The sequence below is a fragment of the Stigmatopora argus genome, chromosome 4 (assembly GCF_051989625.1).
Source record: "Stigmatopora argus isolate UIUO_Sarg chromosome 4, RoL_Sarg_1.0, whole genome shotgun sequence".
NCBI classification, from domain to species: Eukaryota; Metazoa; Chordata; class Actinopteri; order Syngnathiformes; family Syngnathidae; genus Stigmatopora; species Stigmatopora argus.
The window spans coordinates 19,817,640-19,835,341 of record NC_135390.1 but is presented as its reverse complement, the minus strand read 5'-3'; the positions used below and the strand labels follow the sequence as shown (position 1 = coordinate 19,835,341).

Below are 17,702 nucleotides of genomic sequence, written 5' to 3'. Positions count from 1 at the left end.
ACATTGACAAACATTAATGTTTATCAAATGGCACTGACACAAAAAGGCTGACTAGTGATAACAGTCAACGCAATTACTCCTTTATAGTATATGTGTTCTATGACGTCACCAGCCTTATCCTCATTAGGGACGCGGGGGGTGCTGGGGCCTATCCCAGCTAACTCTGGACCTGAATCGGTGACTTTCTTCTGCTTGGGCTGTACATAGATCAAGGGTGACAGACTCGTGTTGGTTTGCGGGCCGCTTTAACGTCAACTTGATTACACGTGGGCCGGACCATTTGAGATATAAGATTTAGATTCTTTTTTTATTTATAAATGGATTAAAAGAACTGGATTAAAAGCACTGAATATTCAGTTTTTTATAGATCTAAAACAATGTTTATTTTAGATTTTTTAAATATATTTTTAGATTTTACAAAATGATTTTTGAACTAAAAACAGAAAAAAATGATTAAAAAATGACAATTATTGATTTAAAAGGGGGAAAATCAGGAAATTTAATTTACATCTATTCTCTTCATTTTGATATGATCCTAAAACAGAAAGTCGGCACTCATGATTTACTTTCCCGGGCCACACAAAATGATGCGGCGGGCCGCCACTTTGACACGTGTGCTCTAAAAAATGCATGGTTGTCCTTTGTCTCCTTGTGCCCTGCGATTAGCTGACCAGCGATTCAGGGTGTCCCCCGTCAGGTGCCCGTTGTTAGCTGGGATAGGATCCAGCACCCCCGCGGCCCTAATAAGGATAAAGCGGTTCCGAAAATGAGATAAGATGAAATCTGTCTTTTGGCCTTAGCATGTTGTGTTTCTGTGTATTCCTGTTTGGAACTTCATTTAATGTGGTTCATTGTTAGTTGCCACATGTGATATAGATGTATAATATGAAATATATGTTTCAATGGTGTTTATGAGTTTCTCACTATTTTTTCTCAATGCTATGTCCCTCAAAAGTGTGACCATGTAGGAACCAGACCCTGGTACCAGAACTGGTCTGCTTTGTCCTTGAGAGGTCACAGGTGTCTAAATCTAACTTCCTGTCTCACTGTGTGACTCCCCCTTATCTTCTTTCCAGTAAAAACTAAAATCACTTTCCATTCATAGTAAAGATGAGAAACATCCTATCGTTATAGCCTCGCCTCAGAGGTAATAGACTTGAAAATCCACAGCGAGTCCAAGACGTCCAAGAGCTTTTCCCATTTCTCTCGTTTTCATAGTAGTTGTTCCTTCTCTCCCGCTTTCAGTCAGGATATAGGTGTTGTCCACTGCAAAGGAAGGAAATTCTGTCACTTAGAACAATGGGCCTGGTTCTCTATCTATAGACCCAGAGAGGCCGAGGTCTGCTTAGCATGAGCACGGTTCGTCTAAATTCTCTGGAAAAAAAGGGCAGTTTGGAGTATTTAATTGCGAGAAGATTGTATTTCTAGATGGCAAGAATTTTAAAAGCATGCGTGTAGAAATGTGACGGACTGAAATATGGAATTTCGACGCAGCCAAAGTGTTGTTAGATTACTTTGAACTACGTTTTTGGATTCGAAGGGATTAAAATTCAACTTCAGAAGGATCAGAAGTTACTGTGGGTAAGTTTTTTTTTTTTAAAACAGTTTTAAGATTCTTTCCAACATTTGGATTTTTATCCAAAGCAACACCAATCTATTTTAGTACAGGTAAAATAAGCTTTAACATCACAAATTTTTTGACGTTTGATTATTTTGATGTTTTTAAATAAGAATTGGAGAAAAATGTTGCTTCTTTCTGTTTTTTTTTTTTTTTTTACAAAAGGATACATCCTGTTTAAAATGCTGTATTTTTCAGGAACTGATTTTTCTGTTGATTTGCCCGTGTTTATTTCCACATGTTGACAAGTTACAGTGCGTTCATCCTGTTGATATTTCTTGACGGTGACATCATCCTATTGTTATATTGTTTCTTTTCCGGTACTGGTGACACAGCGTCAACGTGTTATCCGGGTGCAATTATTGCATTTTCAGGATTTGGGTGTCTTTGAATGAATGGCTTTTTGTCCTCGTTTGCATGTTAGATGGAGGGTTCGGGCAGTCCTCGTGTCAGAAAACTTCATTTCCCAGTAGGTCTTTGGATCAATTCCCCCAGGAAACATTTTGCAAAGCTGGGGCGCCGTTGGCCCAGTGCTGTTTCTGTCAAGTGAGTCTACTGAGCCTTTTTTTCATGGTCTTATTTCTTTGGAATTGATAATTTAACCTAGAATCTGTGTATTGTTTTGTAAATCAGTTCTCAAATATTTTCTGTTACCCTATGTTTCTACAATAAATAGCATCATTTGGCTATAAAATTGTTAGTGATACATTTCCAGGTTGCTTGGTGACCTTATTATCATTAAAGAAAGCAATAATTAAGATGTGTTTGCTAAAAAAAAAAATCAAGAGTGACGAGGGTGTAATTCCTGCAAGTGATGTCTAACAAGTTACACCCAAGTATGAACAATTTTTAAAGAGAGATATTTTTTTTAGGTTGAATAAATAACAGTAAAATATAGGCCAGGGGTGTCAGACTCGGGTTGGTTCGCGTCAACTCGATTTCATGTGGGCCGGACCATTTTAGATATAATATTTAGATTTTTTTTGAAATAAATGGATTAAAAGAACTGGATTAAAAGCCCTGAATATTCAGTTTTTTTATAGATCTAAAACAATGTTTATTTTAGCTTTTTTATATATATATATTTCGATTTTACAAAATGATTTTGAACTAAAAACACAGAAAAAATGGATTAAAAATGACAATTATTGATTTAAAAGGGGGAAAATCAGGAAATTTAATATACATCTATACTCGTCATTTTAACTTGATCCTAAAACAGAAAATCGCCACTCATGATTTACTTTCCCGGGCCACACAAAATGATGCGGCTTGCCACATTTGACCCCCGGGCCGCCACGTTGACACATGTGCCTTGGAATGATTGCTCGAAAGCGTGACGTCATCTGGGATAGGCTCCAGTTCACCTGCAATCCACAATGTCATTTCCACCCCATGTCCTTTATTTTTGGTCTAGTCTGTCCTTGTTTAGTCAGTCATAATTCACAGCTGACTCCTCTCTTCCTGTCCCCCCTCCACCCGGCGTGGCTTCCAGGTCGACCACCAGCTCTGACGCCACCTCCCTCCACGAGGCCCCCTCAATTCCTTCCTCTTCCCTTTCTAACTCCACTCCCTCGCTGGCTTCCCCAAACCCGTCGCCGTCTCCGTCCCCGGCCTTTCTCAGGCCTCGGCCCGCCGCGCCCCAGTCGCGAGCCAAGCGTCTTTCCCACCTCTTCCTGCGGGGGCGCTCCAACAGCGACCGGGATCGGGCGCTGGGGGAGAGGGAGCGAGAGCTTTGGGCCTCCTCCTCCACCCACCACTATCTGCCCCCGACCACTTCTTCCGCTCCGGGCCTCATCAAGATCTATGGCGATGCCCTGTCCAGCGGCGCCAACTATCGCTCCCTGCTGGCTAACGTTCACTCTACGGCCAGTCAACTCATCGCTCAGGTTATCACTCGCTACACCGAGAGGGAGCGAGATGAGGCGGACGACGCAGGTAATTTAAGATGCGGCGTTAATGGCTTAAGAGGGACTGTTTGCCACAAATCACTTGGGGATGACATGGATTATAAATTTAGATTAGAACTTTATTTCATCCCGTATTTGGGAAATTTCTTGGTGGGAGTAACAAGACACACAAGACATTGTAGAGCAAGGGTGTCAGACTCGGGTTGGTTCGTGGGCCGCTTTAACGTCAACTTGATTTCATGTGGGCTGGACCAGCTTAGATATAATATTTAGATTTTTTTTATATAAATGGTTTAAAAGCCCTGAATATTCAGTTTTTTATAGATCTAAAACAATGTTTATTTTAGCTGTTTTTAAATATATTTTTAGATTTTACAAAATGATTTTTGAACTAACAACACAGAAAAAAATGATTAAAAAATTACAATTATTGATTTAAAAGGGGGAAAATTAGGAAATTTTATATGTACATCTATACTCGTCATTTTAACTTGATCCTAAAACAGAAAGTCTGCACTTATGATTTACTTTCCCGGGCCACACAAAATGATGCGGCTTGCCACATTTGACCCCCGTACGAGTCGTACGGTGTTTGTAAGGTTTTTGGGGGGGTTTGTAAGGGGAATCATAATCATTTATAGGGGCAGTTATCGGCAGAGGTTGACAGGTATGATATTCCAATTGTTGCAGTCGTCCATTTTCTTCAAAAGTTAGGCTAAACAAAGTTAGCGCAAGCTCGACTCTCTTGAGTTTTACTATTGATGGCCCACGTTGGAAAAGTACAACCCGCAAATATGTGATTGTCTACCACCTCTGACCTAATGTACACAACAATAATCAACAACATTACCTTCCAGTTCTCCAGAAACACAACCCCGAGGACTTCCTGCTCTGTGATGTCATCGGAAAGCCCATCCAGCAACCAGATGGAACTATCAAGTGGGAGACGGAATGCCGCAGAAATGTAGCCCCGTGGGAGTGCCCCATGTTGTTGGCCGACATGTGGCGGCCCAAGGACGGACTGGAGCGCCGCTTTGAAATCCAGAGGAAGGATGACTACGAAAGAGAGGAGAAAGAGCGGGAGAGTTACCAAGGTAGGCGCAGCCGTGCCACCGGCCAGGTTGGCGTGAGCCGGCGCCCACCTTGGGATCGTCTGGCCGACAGGTGTGCGCCGGAGGCAGAGCAGGATGTCGTCGGGGGGCGCGGCGGAGGAGGCCGAACGCGGTCACCGCGGAAGGAACTCGGAGCTCAGGAGGAGCATCAGTGACATGAACCTGAGCCTGAGGCGCCGCCAAGGCAACCACGTGACCAACGACCCCCGCGGAAGTGCCAACCGGACCGCCAACAACGGCGCCGTGCAGGAGAGGAAAAATATTGTGAGCATGATCGGTCCGCAGCAAGGAGAGGTGAGGAAAATGCACCAAAATGGGGAGGGGTCTTTAGATGGGACATCATTTTTTTTGTCTACTATTACTACATACCTGTCAACTTATACGTATTTTATACTTTTTTTGATCATTTCAAATTGTGTACCCCGTATAACAACTTTTTTTAAGTCAATTTTTGTAAAACCGTTCTGGTTTTAGCCATTTCGGTTCTAATTCGGACCATCTCAGTTTCTGGTAGCAGACAAAAAATGCCATTGTCGACTGCTAATGGTCATGCTTTAACCATAATATGCGCACCGGTCCGCATTTTCACTATATAAATATAGTGTGTCAGCAAGCAATGTAGCCAGACAGTCAAGCTGTCAGCGTCATACAGCGACATCTACAGAATCTTGAATTTAGTGCATACGGATTGGGCATCCCGTCCACTTTCGAGAACATTTTAGACTTTTAAGTGCGCCCTATGTGAGTAAATATGTACCATGTTGCATTTGTACGTTTTTTTATCACTTAATAAGGGGAATTGCAATCATTAATGAGGGGAGCAATTGGCCGAGGTTGACAGGTATGTTACTGATACTGTAACTTGTGAAAAATCTACTCACAAGTGTTTTGGATCTTGCCAAGGATAAATGTGTCCTCTAGATGGCAACAGTGTCTATCTTCCTTTGTGTTTCTCCTCTGATAAATGAAAAGCATAAAAAAAATGGAGACCACTTAATACACAGAAAAAAATTGGCAAGATTGGCAAAATTCATTGTTAGCCAAAGAGAATAAGAATACTCCCCTTTTTTAAATTTTGTACAAGTTACAAGTCTCCTAACCTGTGAAGATTTGGCAGTGGTACAACTGAGTTAAATATTTCCTTTTTTCCTTCAATTAAATTCATTGATCAAATGATAACTGCCTCACAGTCAAAACAGTTAAATAAAAAAGTCTCATCTCTCATCTCATTTTCTGAACCTCTTTATCCTCACTAGGGTCGGGGGGTGCTGGAGCCTATCCCAGCTGACTTTGGGCCAGAGGCGGGGGACACCCTGAATTGGTGGCCAGCCAATCGCAGGGCACAAGGAGACAAACAACCATTCACGACCACACTCATACCTTTTATGTCCAATCAGCCTACTATGCATGTCTTTGGAATGTGTGAGGAAACCGGAGTACCCGGAGAAAACTCATGCAGGCCCGGAGAGAACATCCAAACTCCACACAGGTGGACTGACCTGGATTTGAACCCAGGTCTCCCACTGTGAGGCCGACACGCTAACCACTCATCCACTGGGCCGCCCAATAAAAAAAATCAGTTTTATTTTATTTTGAGTTATCAGGCGGCACTGTGGCCCAGTGATTGGCATGTCTACCTTACACTTCTGAGATTGAGGGTTCAGTCCCTGGTGGATTCCAAGTATGGAGTTTCTCCCTGTGCCTGCGTGGGTTTTCTACGGGCAGTCTGATTTCTTCCCACATCCCAAAAACCTGCATGCTAGGTCGTGACCGGACGTTTGGTCGAAAGACGTTTGGTCCCCGGACGTTTGGTCCCCGGATGTTTGGTCGACCGGACGTTTGGTAGAACGGACGTTTGGTAGAACGGACGTTTGGTAGAACGGACGTTTGGTAGAACGGACGTTTGGTAGAACGGACGTTTGGTAGAACGGACGTTTGGTCACCGGGTTCGCTCGCTGTCAAATGATGACAGAGAGTTTTACTGTTGATATTTTGAAATTTGATATTTAGATATTAAACTCACTCTCTCTCTCATGATTATAATTTTGAGAGCTGGTTTCAACAGTAACAACCCGGCGACCAAACGTCCGTTCTACCAAACGTCCGTTCTACCAAACGTCCGTTCTACCAAACGTCCGGGGACCAAACGTCTTTCGACGAAACGTCCGAGTACCCTCTAAATTGAGTGAACGGTTGTTAATGTGGTTGTCCCCTGCGATTGGCTGGCCACCAATTCAATGGCGTCTCCGCCTACTGCCCAGAGTTGGCTTGGATAGGCTACAGCACCACTATGAGAATTAGCGGAAAAGAAAATGTATAATAAGGAATCATTATTATTTGAGGGTCAAATCCAGCTATGGTGTGGTGCCAACTTTTTTGAACCCAAACCATCCGACAGGAAAACACTCATGACCATAAAAATCCGGATATTTCTGTTTCCCATTTGTCAACAAAACCAGGTCAGAGCATCAAAAACCGAGGGAAAGGTCGGCTGGACGCACCAGCTGCCCGAGGACGAAAAAGACTACGCAAACTGTGACCTGGAGATGATGTCCCAAAGTTTGATCCTCCCGCCTACGGACCGGCCTTACTTCCTGTTGCTGCAGGGTTACGACCAGAGCAAGGCAAGACACGCTAACAGATCTTAATCACGCCACCGAACAAAAGTTATAGTCGTCGTAACGTGGACGGTTGCCGCAAACGAAGGCGCAACGCCCAGGTCGTGACATCATACCTGCATGCTCGTAATCGCCGCGTGGCATCTGCCCAACCCGACATCTGCACGATTCCCGGACAACGCGGTTTCTTCCCAAACACAAGAATCCGTTCACTCGTCACTCCATCACTCAATCTGGCACAATGACCTCACAAAGATGGCTTTTGTGGCAAACTGTGACACACTTTGTATAATATCAACTCCCTCCTGTTGGCTCCCGTATCTGATGGGACGCCAGACCTCCCGTGAACCGCTCACCTTTTTTTCTGCCTGTTTTTCCTTTAGGATTTTGTTTTGTACATTATGGCGGCACACACGCACGTCTTTGGGAGAAAGCTCACCGTGAGGGAGAGGGAGAAAGATAAAGAAAGAGAGAGGAAGGGGAAGAAGCCCCTCAAGGTGGATACCTTCCTGTCGGCCCCTGACCTATTAGCCAGGCACTTACTTGTCAGGAGGGATTCGGCTGTTCCTGAAACACCCACTGGACGAGGTAGATGTATATAATTCGATCTATTTCATACCTGTCAACCTCTGCCGATAACTGCCCTTATAAATGATTATGATTCCCCTTACAAACCCCCCAAAAACCTTACAAACACCGTACGACGAGTCGTACGGTGTTTGTAAGGTTTTTGGGGGGTTTGTAAGGGGAATCATAATCATTTATAAGGGCAGTTATCGGCAGAGGTTGACAGGTATGCTATTTTGATTTATTTATAGTATATACAGTGGTGCTTTGAGATGAAAATGACCAGATTGGCCAATAGAAATTGACAATAGAGCGTTTTTTTGGGTTTTTTTTTGCTTTGAATTGAGAGCAAAAAAAAAAATCAGTGGGAAAAAGATTATTCCAAACTGGTTATCACTTTTCCCAGATAAGTCAAGTCAAGTTTATTTAGACAATCCGCAATCCTCAAAGATCCCAAAGGGCGACACAGACAAACAGTTGACATTAAAATGTTCACAGTAAATTAAATAAATAAATATTAGAAATAAAAATATGTAACAACCCTTTGTCGGGGCAAAAAAAAGAAAAAAAAATCTCATCAACTTTAAAAGGTCTGTTGGTCGCCACAGTGAAACAGTCCATCCTGATTCTGTTCAATGTCCCTGTAATAATGTATTTAATTAAAGTAAGTCCCCTACGGTTCTGAGATCGAAGTTTCGATCCCACGTTCAGAGCTTCCTGTGTGGAGTTTGCATGGGTTTTCTCCGGGTACTCCGGTTTCACATCTCAAATAACATGCATGGTAGGAAGGTTGAACACTCTAAATTGTCTAGTGTGATTGGTTGTTTGTCTACTTGTCCCCTGCGATTGGCTGGCCACCAATTCAGACTGTCCCTCGCTTGGTGCCCATAGTTGGCTGTGATAGGCTCCAGCACCCCCGCGACCCTCACTTGCTGATTTACACTGCTAGATATGATTTCCATTAGTTCAATTTGGGGGTTCCACAAATAAAACTGGCATCTCAAGGCACCACCGTGACATCCCAACTCCTAGCACGCTACTGAACGCTCACCGTTCTCGCCATTCCAGCCTTAATACGACCATTCCGAGGAGGCGCCGTCACCCACAACGGGGTGGCTCTTTACAGGGAAAGCGTCCTAAAACCGGGAGACGTCATCGGTCTCGGAAACCACTTCCTTTTCTTGTACCGCGACCCCCGGATGACCCCGGTCGCGCCCTTGGCGCTGACGCTGCCGTGGCACTCGGACGACTCGCACCCCTGTTGTTCCTCGGGGTTGGCGGACAAACAGGAAGCGCTGAGGCACTACTTGGGATCCACGGATTCGGTTTTAAAGTTTCATCCCCGGAACGCTAACGCTTTGTTACAGGTGAGACATTTTGAAACATAACATAAAGCCATACCTGTCAACCTCTGCCGATAACTGCCCTTATAAATGATTATGATTCCCCTTACAAACCCCCCAAAAACCTTACAAACACCGTACGACTCGTCGTACGGTGTTTGTAAGGTTTTTGGGGGGTTTGTAAGGGGAATCATAATCATTTATAAGGGCAGTTATCGGCAGAGGTTGACAGGTATGTAAAGCGTAATAGTATAGATATGACTTTGTTTGAGGTTTTTGGAGACAATAGCCTAGATTGGCTTCTCCTTTCTTTTCTTAGGAGATCCTATCAAAAAACTCCTCTCCTGACTCCGGAGGGGGACCCTTGGCTCCTGCGTATCTGCTGTCAATCATGATTGACCACGCCTCCAAGCAGCTTGACCCTGCTTTAACACCACAGATCTTGCTCAAGGCGGCCAATCAGATCAAAGAAATTGTCTGGGCAAGTCTTTTCATTCATTGTGGGAAAGCTAAATGTTATTGCTTCTTTTTTTTTTCAAAATAAGGCACTGTGCACCACTTTTTACACCCATTGCGAATCCCAAATTTTCTCCCAAAATTCACACGACTCCCAATGTGATACTGATATATATTAGGGGAAACTAAAAAATAACATGCCAATGCTGTGCATCATGTACTTTTCAGGATATATTGATCCTAAATCTATAGAAAGTAATCCAAAATGATCAGTAAGTGACCAAGAAACGGCAAAAAATCTACAAAAAAAGACAGAATAACTACAAAAATAATAGGAACTTTGCAAAAATAACTAGGAAATGGCGCATAAATGTTGTAAACTCTACAAGGAGTGACCAAAAATAAAAAAAAACTGCAGCAAATGCCCCCAAATCAATCGGAAGCTACATAAAATAAACATTAAGTGACCGGCATAAAAAAAACTACCAAAAATAATACGCAGCTGACCGAAAGAGATGGCCCAAAAAAGGTCCTAAAATAAACAGGAAATGATAGGGAAAATGCCCAACAGGAATTGACCTAGAGTTGCCGTAAAAATAATAGGAACTAAACAAAAATCAGTAGAAAATGTCCCGTCAATTACGTAAAATCTACATGAAGTGACCCTTGAATTGACACAGGAATTCCCTTAAATCCGCAGAAATGTATTGACTGCAATGAAAGCATTAATAATAGGAACTAAATGAAAATCAGTAGAAAAGCGCGCACCAATTTGGCAAAATCTACAAGAAGTGACCCCAAATCAGTAGAGATGACCCTCAAATAAACTCCAAAATTTACAGGAACTAACCAAGGAATTCCCTTGAATCTGCAGAAATTTTGACTGTATATATAATATATTAAAAAAATGTATAGATAGAAAATATTGACTGCCATGAAAGCATTCCCATGCGATTTCCTTAAAAAAATATCAACTTTCTGATTAGAATTTCCATATTTGTGACATTTTGGGTCAAGTGGAAATCCCCATTTTCCGAAAACCCCTTCAACGCTAAGCATTCTTATCATCTGACTGCTGTTTTGTAGAAAAGAATCACGGTATCACCCGTAAGCGGCCCATTGATTAGAACAGAATCAGACGTGCAATGCGCTCGTCATTGCGGCGCGCTAAATTATGAAGACGAGCTGATGTCACTCCCTACTTGCTGGAAAAAGTGCCGTAATGCTTGCTGGCCGCGGGGCCCGAATGAGGCCGCCTCACCACACTCAATTCTTCTCTTCTCTTCTGTCTCCAGGATAACATTAAGGAATTTGGAGAGAAGCATCCCACGCAAAAGTAAGCACTTTTTTTTTCCTCCCAAAACCATGTTTGCTTCATTTAGTAGCCCAAGGCGAAAACGATTGGTGATACATTTGCCCTCGCGCTGTTATGACTGCGCTACATTTTTGTGGTATGATGAAAGTGAGCTGCAAAATTGAGCAGGGTAAAAATAACCTAACTCGGCCTGGTATTACTCAAGATGAAATTATGTAAGGAACTGATTTTAGAAGGGCATTCATTCATTACCTGTTGTGTCCAGTTCCAACGAGCCGGAAGGCGAGATTAGCGCGGCCGATGTTCAGAAGTTGTCGTCGGATCTTCGGCCTTTGATGTTCTGGATGTCCAATGCGACCGAGCTCCTCAACTTCTTCCAGGTTAAAGTGGAGGTCATGGAGAAAGAGTGGGAATTTGAAGGTGAGGAGGCATGTAGAAGCAAACTATTATCATACCTGTCAACCTCTGCCGATAACTGCCCTTATAAATGATTATTGATTCCCCTTACAAACCCCCCAAAAACCTTACAAACACCGTACGACGAGTCGTACGGTGTTTGTAAGGTTTTTGGGGGGTTTGTAAGGGGAATCAATAATCATTTATAAGGGCAGTTATCGGCAGAGGTTGACAGGTATGTTTATTCACATTCATACTTTTGAAGAACTTAGATAAATTCAAAATGCAAACTCAAGACAGAAAAAGCCAACATTTCCAAACAGCAAAAACACAAACTCTTACTTCGTGGCTTGATCTTATTCTAAATGTATCTACATTTTACTTCTTTAGATGAAGGATATCATCATTTGTAAAATATATCCCCAATTATAAGTTTTCTTACAAATTAATTTATGATTTTAATAATAATTTTTGACCGTTATCTTCTTAAAATATCAGCATAGATTCATGTGAATATTTTTTTATATTATTTTTCAATTGTTATTATGATTTAACCTTCTATAGAGCAAATCATTCTTTTTTTGTGAGTGTGGTGTGGAACTTTAAAGACAAAAAAGTGAACGGCATGTCTTGATAAGAATGAATTTTTTAAAATTCCATTTTTGTACTTTTTATGAATACAATTGATGCCCCAAAAAAATGAACGATGAAGAAATGATAAAAACTAAATGAATAAATGAAACATTTTTGCGGTCTCAAAACACACCTGGGAATTGAATTAATTTTTTAACTTTGCAGTATTTAACCTATTGCTTGCATTGGACACCATGCCAATCCAATGAACTCAAAATGGGAGAAGCTCATTTTTAAATGGGATAGATGGTGTTAAACATCCAATCCAATTTGACTGGGGGGGCTGGCAGCGATCGAACAACCGGACATTAACGATTAACGCCGTCAACAAGTGAATGAGTTCAATGAGCGACCTATAAAGGGTTAAGCTATAGAAATACACTTGACTACACAAATTTCGCTGAAAATCACATTAAAAACATGTCCAATTCAACACCTGCCGACCAAATAAAAGTGAGCTGTTCTCGTAGACCCTCGCTGTCTTTGGTTTGTTTTTGCTTTCTAGCAGAAGCCCTCAACTTTTGCGGTGAGTCAATGTGTTAGTAATTGCCTCCACCTTGACTAAGCCCCCAGATCCATTTGCACAAACCGCACCATTAGACATTTTCCCACATGTGCTTGAAAGATTTTGTTATGGTCCACTGAAATCAAATCCAAAAAAGTAGGTTTGGCGCGAACATCACGCTGCTCGTCACTAAAAGAACACCCGAACTACAAGTGGAGTGTTACCATTTTAAGAGTGTGTGCACATTTGCGCAACCGCATTATCTTAGTGGTTTTGTTTTACTTTCCCTCTTAAAAAGATTAAACAAGATGTTCAATTGAGCTGTGATGGTTGTAGATCACATTATAACGGGGTGGGATTTTTGTATCTTGAGTTGATTTATTTCATAAGGGACAGCACATATTAAAAATCGTATTCATGTTAATGAATATATATGTACATTATGTAAGATTTTAGTCCCTTGGGAAGGTTAAAGATGACACATACTAGTCACACATACACGTAGCACAGTTTTAGACAGCGTTGTGATCGCAATTTTTGGCTGTAAGATGATTGGCGAAGAGGTTCAGAGACGGGAGTTGACGTATGATAATTGGAATTGAGTTTCAGGTATGTGTGGCACGGAGAGAGAAGGTGCTTTGCCTGAAGGCACTCTTTTTGAAGGGAACTACACATTCACCTCTAGAGCCAGCCCTTGCTGATGTGTTGGCATTTTTTGGTACAAAATCTTGCAGTGGAGGAGGAGCTTTGTGTTGGAAGATTTTGTAAATGTAGTTAGGTCCGATAAGTGTTTTTGACTGCTATTTATTTGAATGCAAAATAGAAATTTGGTCCCCGTTTTTCTTTGGCAAGTCAAGATTTGTAACTACAGGGAAAAAAACACTATTTCTTAAAAATACTTTATTTAACAAAGATGTGCTTTTTTTAAAGCCATCTACTGGGCAACCAGAGCCTGATGTAAAAAAAAACAAAAAAAATACAAAAAAGTTGGGCTCTGAAAATCAATAATGGAGTAGGACCTCAAATTTAGTGTCCACAAGAACAAGAAAAACAGCAACAATTGTTTTAGCGACAATTTAAAAGGCCTTCAGCCTGCAAGAATTGACGTGGTAGAAAAAAAACCTGACATTGTTCTTTATCGGCATCCCATATAAGTGTTTGACTTTTAAATGGCCCTTATTTAACGACTATGACTTTCCCCAAACCATTTTAAAGCGTTATTGTAGTTTTCAGTTATTTGTTTTCATTGACATTTCGCATTTTACCATTTTATTTAGTGTTTAATACATTGATTTTTTTTATTTTTCTGCCATCTGAGAAGGGTGTGTAGACTTTTAACAGCCCTCTTAGGAAAACCCTAAGAACAACGTGGCTTACGACCAACAAGAGTTGACAGTCGTAATTTAATAGGTTCAAATTTTGAGATTGACTCGCGGTTTATTTTGTCAACGTCGCGCCTACAGCTGACGTAATACTTCAATTCCTCTTTTCTCCTTCACTGCCATGGACCTTGATAACCATCCAAACCCATTTTGAATACATGAATTGCACGTAATTTACTCATATAATCCAGCCCCAGGAGATCCGGTGTTGACGGCCGACATGGACACGTGCTCGGAAGCTCTCGCTCAACTCGATGATGTCATCATGCACACCTTCCAACAATGCGTTTACCACCTGACAAAGGTAAACAAACCACCCCCATCGTCATTTTGTCACTCACCTTGCAGTGAAATATTCTCTTTTCTCGTCCGCCAGACCCTTTACTCCCTCCTTCCTTCCTTGCTGGACACCAACCCATTCTCCAGAGAGGAGAAGGCGGAGAAGAAGGCCGGAGAACAGGAAGCGGAGGGAAAGGAGAAAGTAGAAGAAGAAGCGGAGGACGTGGCCACCCTGCCGCCCAAAGTGGCCGGCTTGGTGGAAGTCTATCGCTCGTCCTTGACGCTCTCCCGAGAAGCTTGCCTGTCGCCGCCGCTCACGTCCCAAACGTTCGGCTATCTCTTCTTCTTCACCAACACTTCTTTGCTCAACACCTTGTTAGAGAGAGGTGAGACGTATGCACATGAGATACGTTATTTTCTCACATCATTCAGAACCATTATTATGCAATGACATCATATTTTCGAACACCATATTCACAGAACAGAAGCGACACTCACTGTCAATAGTATAATTTTGGATTCTAATACGTCAACAGATCATTTCATATTTAGGCTTGGAAAAATTACAAATGTAAAAAGGAGCTGCTTTTCAAGTTCATATGTAATTGATACTAGCCTAAAATGAAAGAATGAAACATTATTTCAATTTTGACGTGTCAAAGTGGCGGCCAAGGGGCCAAATCTGGCCCGCCGTATCATTTTGTGTGGCCCGGGAAAGTAAATCATGAGTACCAAGTTTCTGTTTTAGGATCAAATTAAAACGAAGAGTATAGATGTATATTAAATTTACTGATTTTACCCCTTTTAAATCAATAATTGTCATTTTTTAATCCATTTTTTCTGTGTTTTTAGTTCAGAAATCATTTTGGAAAATCTAAAAATTTGTATATAAAAAAAGCTAAAATAAACATTGTTTTAGATCTATAAAAACGGAATATTCAGGGCTTTTAATCCAATTCTTTTAATCCAAGGGTGTCAGACTCGGGTTGGTTCGCAGGCCGCTTTAACGTCAACTTGATTTCACGTGGGCCGGACCATTTTAGATATAATATTTAGATTTGTTTAAATAAATGGAGTAAAAGAACTGGATTAAAAGCCCTGAATATTCAGTTTTAATAGATACAAACCAATGTTTATTTTAGCTTTTTTTATATATATTTTTAGATTTTACAAAATGATTTTTAAACTAAAAACAGAAAAAAATGATTAAAAAATTACAATTATTGATTTAAAAGGGGGAAAATCGGGAAATTTAATATACATCTATACTCTTCATTTTAATTTGATCCTAAAACAGAAAATCGGCACTCATGATTTACTTTCCCGGGCCATACAAAATGATTCGGCGGGCCAGCTTTGGCCCCCGGGCTGCCACTTTGACATGTGTTTTAATCCATTTATTTAAAAAAAACTAAATATTATATCTAAAATGGTCCGGCCCACATGAAATCAAGTTGACGTTGACGCGGCCCGCGAACCAACCCGAGTCTGACACCCTTGTCCTTGAGGGAAACTGTAGTTTATAGTATTTATAGTCTGAATCAATTGGAGAACTATTCCAGTTACTTACTATTAGATCATCATTTCTTTTTTCAGTCAATGGGGACTTATCAGCCGCCCTTAACGACGCTAGATTTCCACTTCAAACGGACTGGACGTCTACTACTGCTAAACTGTTTAAAAACTCACAGTAAATGGATGAAAATAAATAGTTCGTGAATGAGGACCAGTTGGTTCCCACGGTGGTGTTGACATTGGTAGCACGAAAAAAACATGTCTGATTTATTTCATATATTTATGATGATTTTGAGGCTATTTCTTGACCAATGGCTTTAAAAATATACACCTATTCTTCCTCTGGCCAACGTGCACCTTCCCAACAAGTTACATTGTCATTCCAGGGTGAGATATTAAAAAGATAAATAAAAACATCCTATTGTGTTTTTTTTTTTTTTTCCGTAGATGGGCTTTTCTCCTGGTCCCGAGCCGTGCAGATCCGCACAAACCTGGACTTAGTTCTGGACTGGCTTCAGGGGGCGGGGCTTGGGGACATTGCCTCCGAGTTCATGAAGAAGCTGTCAGTCATCGTCAACTTTTTATGTATTCCCAAGACTCGTCTAATACAGGTAATGCGATTTTCCCATTTTTTTTGGGCCAATTGGAATTCCGGTGAACATTTTCCTTTTCTCTTCTAGTCCTGCTGGAACAGTTTAGTAGAGGATCACGCCTTGCTAAGCCCCGCCCAACTGCATCACCTACTCACTCATTACAAACTGGGACCGAGTCGAGCACCCCCTGCCTGTTGGGCTCCCCCACCTGGGACGGAGCTAAGTGGAGGTAATAGACGCATCACATTTTATTCATGGAGCAATTTTTCCATTGACGGCAATTGGGCTACGACTCCCACAGTACAAACTGTGGTGGCATCGAATGAATTCATATTTAATGTGATTCCATTTTCCATTTTAGACATATTTGAGAGCTTCCTGGACCACCCTCCTCTCATCCTGCCAAACGAGACCCCTCGCCTCAACCTCTCCCAACCGGTGCCGAGCCCGGACCTCCAAAAGGAAGTGACGCGTCTTCGCAACTTCTTATGGGGGCTCGATCAGGACGAGCTCCCGGCCAATCAGAGGACTCGACTTTAAGATTTATGGATTTCCCATCAAACAACACAATTGTCACATTTCCGTATCAATTTATGTATTGGATTTGAGTTTTCCAAGTACAGTAAGAGGAACATTCCCAAATATATCTTTAAAAAATGTTCTACACGTCAGTAAAAAATCAAGTTGCCTCAACTTGAAATTGTAACCAGCTTCACTTGAATTTTCAAGTTTGGACGGGAAAGTTCAAAAAGACTCGTTAACATTGTAAACTCAACATTTCAAAACTTCACTTAAGTAGTTTGAACTCAATATTTTAACTGAACTGGACTTCAGTTTAAGTAAATATATATCATAATTTGCATCAGTTAGGGATTGAACACTAATTTCACACGACGTAGCCCATAAATTTGATAATGCAAGTTAACTCGACTTTATATAAACTTTTATGGGCAAACTTACGTTTTTTATTTTACAATTTTACAATTTCTTACAGAATTGTATCAATTAAAACAACTTGTTCTTAGAAAAAAGTCTCAATTGTACTTTTTTTGCTATGATAATTTAGCAAAGTTGTGCCCAAAGGCCCACAGCGCTTTGACATTTGATTGCTTTCCACAAGGCGGCGCTGCATGACCCATTCCCCAAAGACACGCAATGCTGAGTCTGCATGCAAAATTGAGTAAAGAGGCCATCATGACAAAGGCCAAGGGTACAATTCTCATTTCCTGCCATAATGATGACATATAACATCAACTCATGAGTCAATACAATAAATGATGATCAGACAAATGATGGTAAAACAGGTCAGTCTCAAAAGTCGAGGTGATTTTTAAATTCCCCTTCAATCGATGTGACACACTTGAGTGCTTTCCCATTTCGTTCATGTGGTTAATCCCCCCGTGCCGATGTCCGAGAACTCAAAGAAGGGGCAGGTGGCGCAAATATTATGGGCTGGCATG

At 41.4% G+C, this 17,702-nt stretch overlaps 1 protein-coding gene and 1 long non-coding RNA gene across 4 annotated transcripts; one reads left to right on the top strand and one right to left on the bottom strand.

Annotated features, from left to right (window-relative positions):
- Window positions 1-316: 316 nt before the first annotated feature.
- Window positions 317-14,616, bottom strand: LOC144073616 (uncharacterized). Of its 2 annotated transcripts, none has more exons than XR_013300128.1 (6): window positions 14,197-14,616; window positions 11,192-11,312; window positions 5,522-5,597; window positions 4,671-4,808; window positions 4,379-4,584; window positions 317-1,266 (listed from the first exon to the last, which is right to left on the bottom strand). It is a non-coding gene; the product is annotated as an uncharacterized LOC144073616 (long non-coding RNA). The 2 variants fall into 2 exon arrangements; XR_013300129.1 differs by having other exon boundaries at window positions 11,192-11,309.
- On the top strand, window positions 1,181-16,996 carry rasip1 (Ras interacting protein 1). 2 transcript variants are annotated; one of them, XM_077599599.1, is made up of 16 exons: window positions 1,181-1,581; window positions 2,043-2,164; window positions 3,114-3,556; window positions 4,386-4,622; window positions 4,693-4,934; window positions 7,100-7,264; window positions 7,642-7,846; window positions 8,894-9,192; window positions 9,488-9,649; window positions 10,920-10,960; window positions 11,205-11,359; window positions 14,047-14,159; window positions 14,232-14,520; window positions 16,097-16,260; window positions 16,330-16,471; window positions 16,604-16,996. In XM_077599599.1, exons 2-16 carry the CDS (start codon window positions 2,043-2,045, stop codon window positions 16,780-16,782), a joined length of 2,958 nt encoding a protein of 985 aa, XP_077455725.1. In that variant the 5' UTR covers window positions 1,181-1,581; the 3' UTR covers window positions 16,783-16,996. The 2 variants fall into 2 exon arrangements, with proteins under 2 accessions (XP_077455725.1, XP_077455726.1); XM_077599600.1 differs by lacking the exon at window positions 1,181-1,581 and having other exon boundaries at window positions 1,953-2,164.
- The last annotated feature ends 706 nt before the right edge of the window (window positions 16,997-17,702 follow it).

Excerpts from the sequence above, each read along its gene's own strand:
- rasip1 (XM_077599599.1), top strand. The coding sequence starts at position 2,043 with ATGGAGGGTTCGGGCAGTCCTCGTGTCAGAAAACTTCATTTCCCAGTA. Across the intron at positions 3,557-4,385 it reads AGATGAGGCGGACGACGCAG|TTCTCCAGAAACACAACCCC; the intron begins GTAATTTAAGAT and ends ATTACCTTCCAG. Across the intron at positions 14,160-14,231 it reads GCGTTTACCACCTGACAAAG|ACCCTTTACTCCCTCCTTCC; the intron begins GTAAACAAACCA and ends CTCGTCCGCCAG.